The sequence below is a fragment of the Solanum stenotomum genome, chromosome 3 (assembly GCF_019186545.1).
Source record: "Solanum stenotomum isolate F172 chromosome 3, ASM1918654v1, whole genome shotgun sequence".
In the NCBI taxonomy this organism is placed as follows: domain Eukaryota; kingdom Viridiplantae; phylum Streptophyta; class Magnoliopsida; order Solanales; family Solanaceae; genus Solanum; species Solanum stenotomum.
Window position 1 is genome coordinate 27310651 of NC_064284.1, and position 1421 is coordinate 27312071.

The 1421-nt window shown below is 43.3% G+C and overlaps 1 protein-coding gene across 1 annotated transcript; it reads right to left on the bottom strand.

The window, feature by feature from the left end:
• Positions 1–252: 252 nt before the first annotated feature.
• Positions 253–1110, bottom strand: LOC125858824 (uncharacterized). Its single transcript, XM_049538617.1, has 2 exons — positions 955–1110; positions 253–870 (listed from the first exon to the last, which is right to left on the bottom strand). The coding sequence occupies exons 1-2, from the start codon at positions 1108–1110 to the stop codon at positions 253–255; spliced, it is 774 nt and encodes a 257-aa protein (XP_049394574.1).
• Positions 1111–1421: the final 311 nt, after the last annotated feature.

Genomic DNA, 1421 nt, shown 5'->3' on the forward strand with positions numbered 1-1421 from the left:
TGGCAAATATTTTCCCACTTTCTTGAATTCTTGCCTTTCTTTGACTTTGTGGAGTTCGTGGACAGGTGGTGCTTCAGTTCCGATCGACGACATGCTCAACTCCATATCATGAGCGCGAGTGGCCAACTCTTCAAAAGTTTTAGGCTTTATGCCTTGCAAAATATAGCGGAGACCCCAATGCATACCTTGAATGCACATCTCTATGCCCGAAGCTTCACTAAGTCTATCTTTATAGTTTAGACTTGCATGCCTCTATCGGTTGATGAAGTCAAAGACTTGCTCTTTATTTCGCTGACATGTGTTTGTAAGTTCCACCATGCTTACAACACGTCTTGTGCTATAAAAGCGGTTGAGAAATTCTTGCTCCATTTGTTCCCAACTATCAATGGAACCAGACTCAAGGGCTGTGTACCAATCGAAAACATTTCCCTTAAAGGAACAGACAAATTGTTTGACGAGATAATCGCCGTGTGTTCCAGCATTGTTGTAGGTTTCGATGAAGTGCGCCACATGTTGCTTTGGGCTTCTCTTACCATCGAACTGCTGAAACTTTGGAGGTTGATAACCGACAGGCATTTTCAAACTATCAATCCTTGCGGTGTATGGCCTTGCATATGTCAAGGAGGATTTTGTTGCAACCTCGTACTTGTCTTTAATGGTACCCATGATGAACTCCCTGATTTGGTTGATCGGGATTGTTCCTTCCGAAGAAACTTGGATCTCTTTAACATATTCAACTTGATTTGTGGGGCGATCGACTGTCTCTTGGACTTGTGGACGTTTTCCAGGTGCATGACTTGATTCTTCATCCCTCATGCCCTCCACCCTATCAGTTAGCTTAACAATTCGAGCATCTTGATCTTGAACATACTTGGTCAAGCCTTCAATAGCTCTTGTCAAGCTCACAAGTTATTCTTCTACAGATGAATCGTTAGTCACCATTGCGTGCATTACCATAGTAGGTGGCGGAGAGTAGCGTTGATTTTCCTTAACATGAGATGCAAACATGATATGTGGGGTAGATCCCGTGCTTAAGACATCATTGTCTGCCGAAGCGAAGGACTTCTCGTATATAGATGGGCTCAATTGGGCAAGAACCCTATCGACCATTTCAGCGATGTTTTCCTTTGCAGCTTTTGCAAGAGACTTCACATGTTTTGGAGACAAACCAAAGATAGTAGAAGATTCGGATGGCACTCATGAGGCTTGTTGTCCCAGCAATTTGGCTTGGTTCCTTGTGATAGTTCCCATACTTCCCGCAGTAACATCGAGGATGTTTTCGACATCAATGCAGAACTTGGATCCATCAGTTTTTGTAGATGCAGATGCGAATTTCGATGCCGATGCAGATTTTGATACAGATGGAGATTTTGATCCAGATGCGGATACGGATGTAGATCCAGATTTGGATTCAAATGCGG

What these genes read in the sequence shown, in the direction of transcription:
- LOC125858824 (XM_049538617.1), bottom strand. Translation starts at nt 1,110, where the DNA reads ATGGTCGATAGGGTTCTTGCCCAATTGAGCCCATCTATATACGAGAAG. An exon ending in ACTCTCCGCCACCTACTATG is followed by an intron (nt 871 to 954) that starts GTAATGCACGCA and finishes GGCTTGACCAAG; the next exon opens with TATGTTCAAGATCAAGATGC.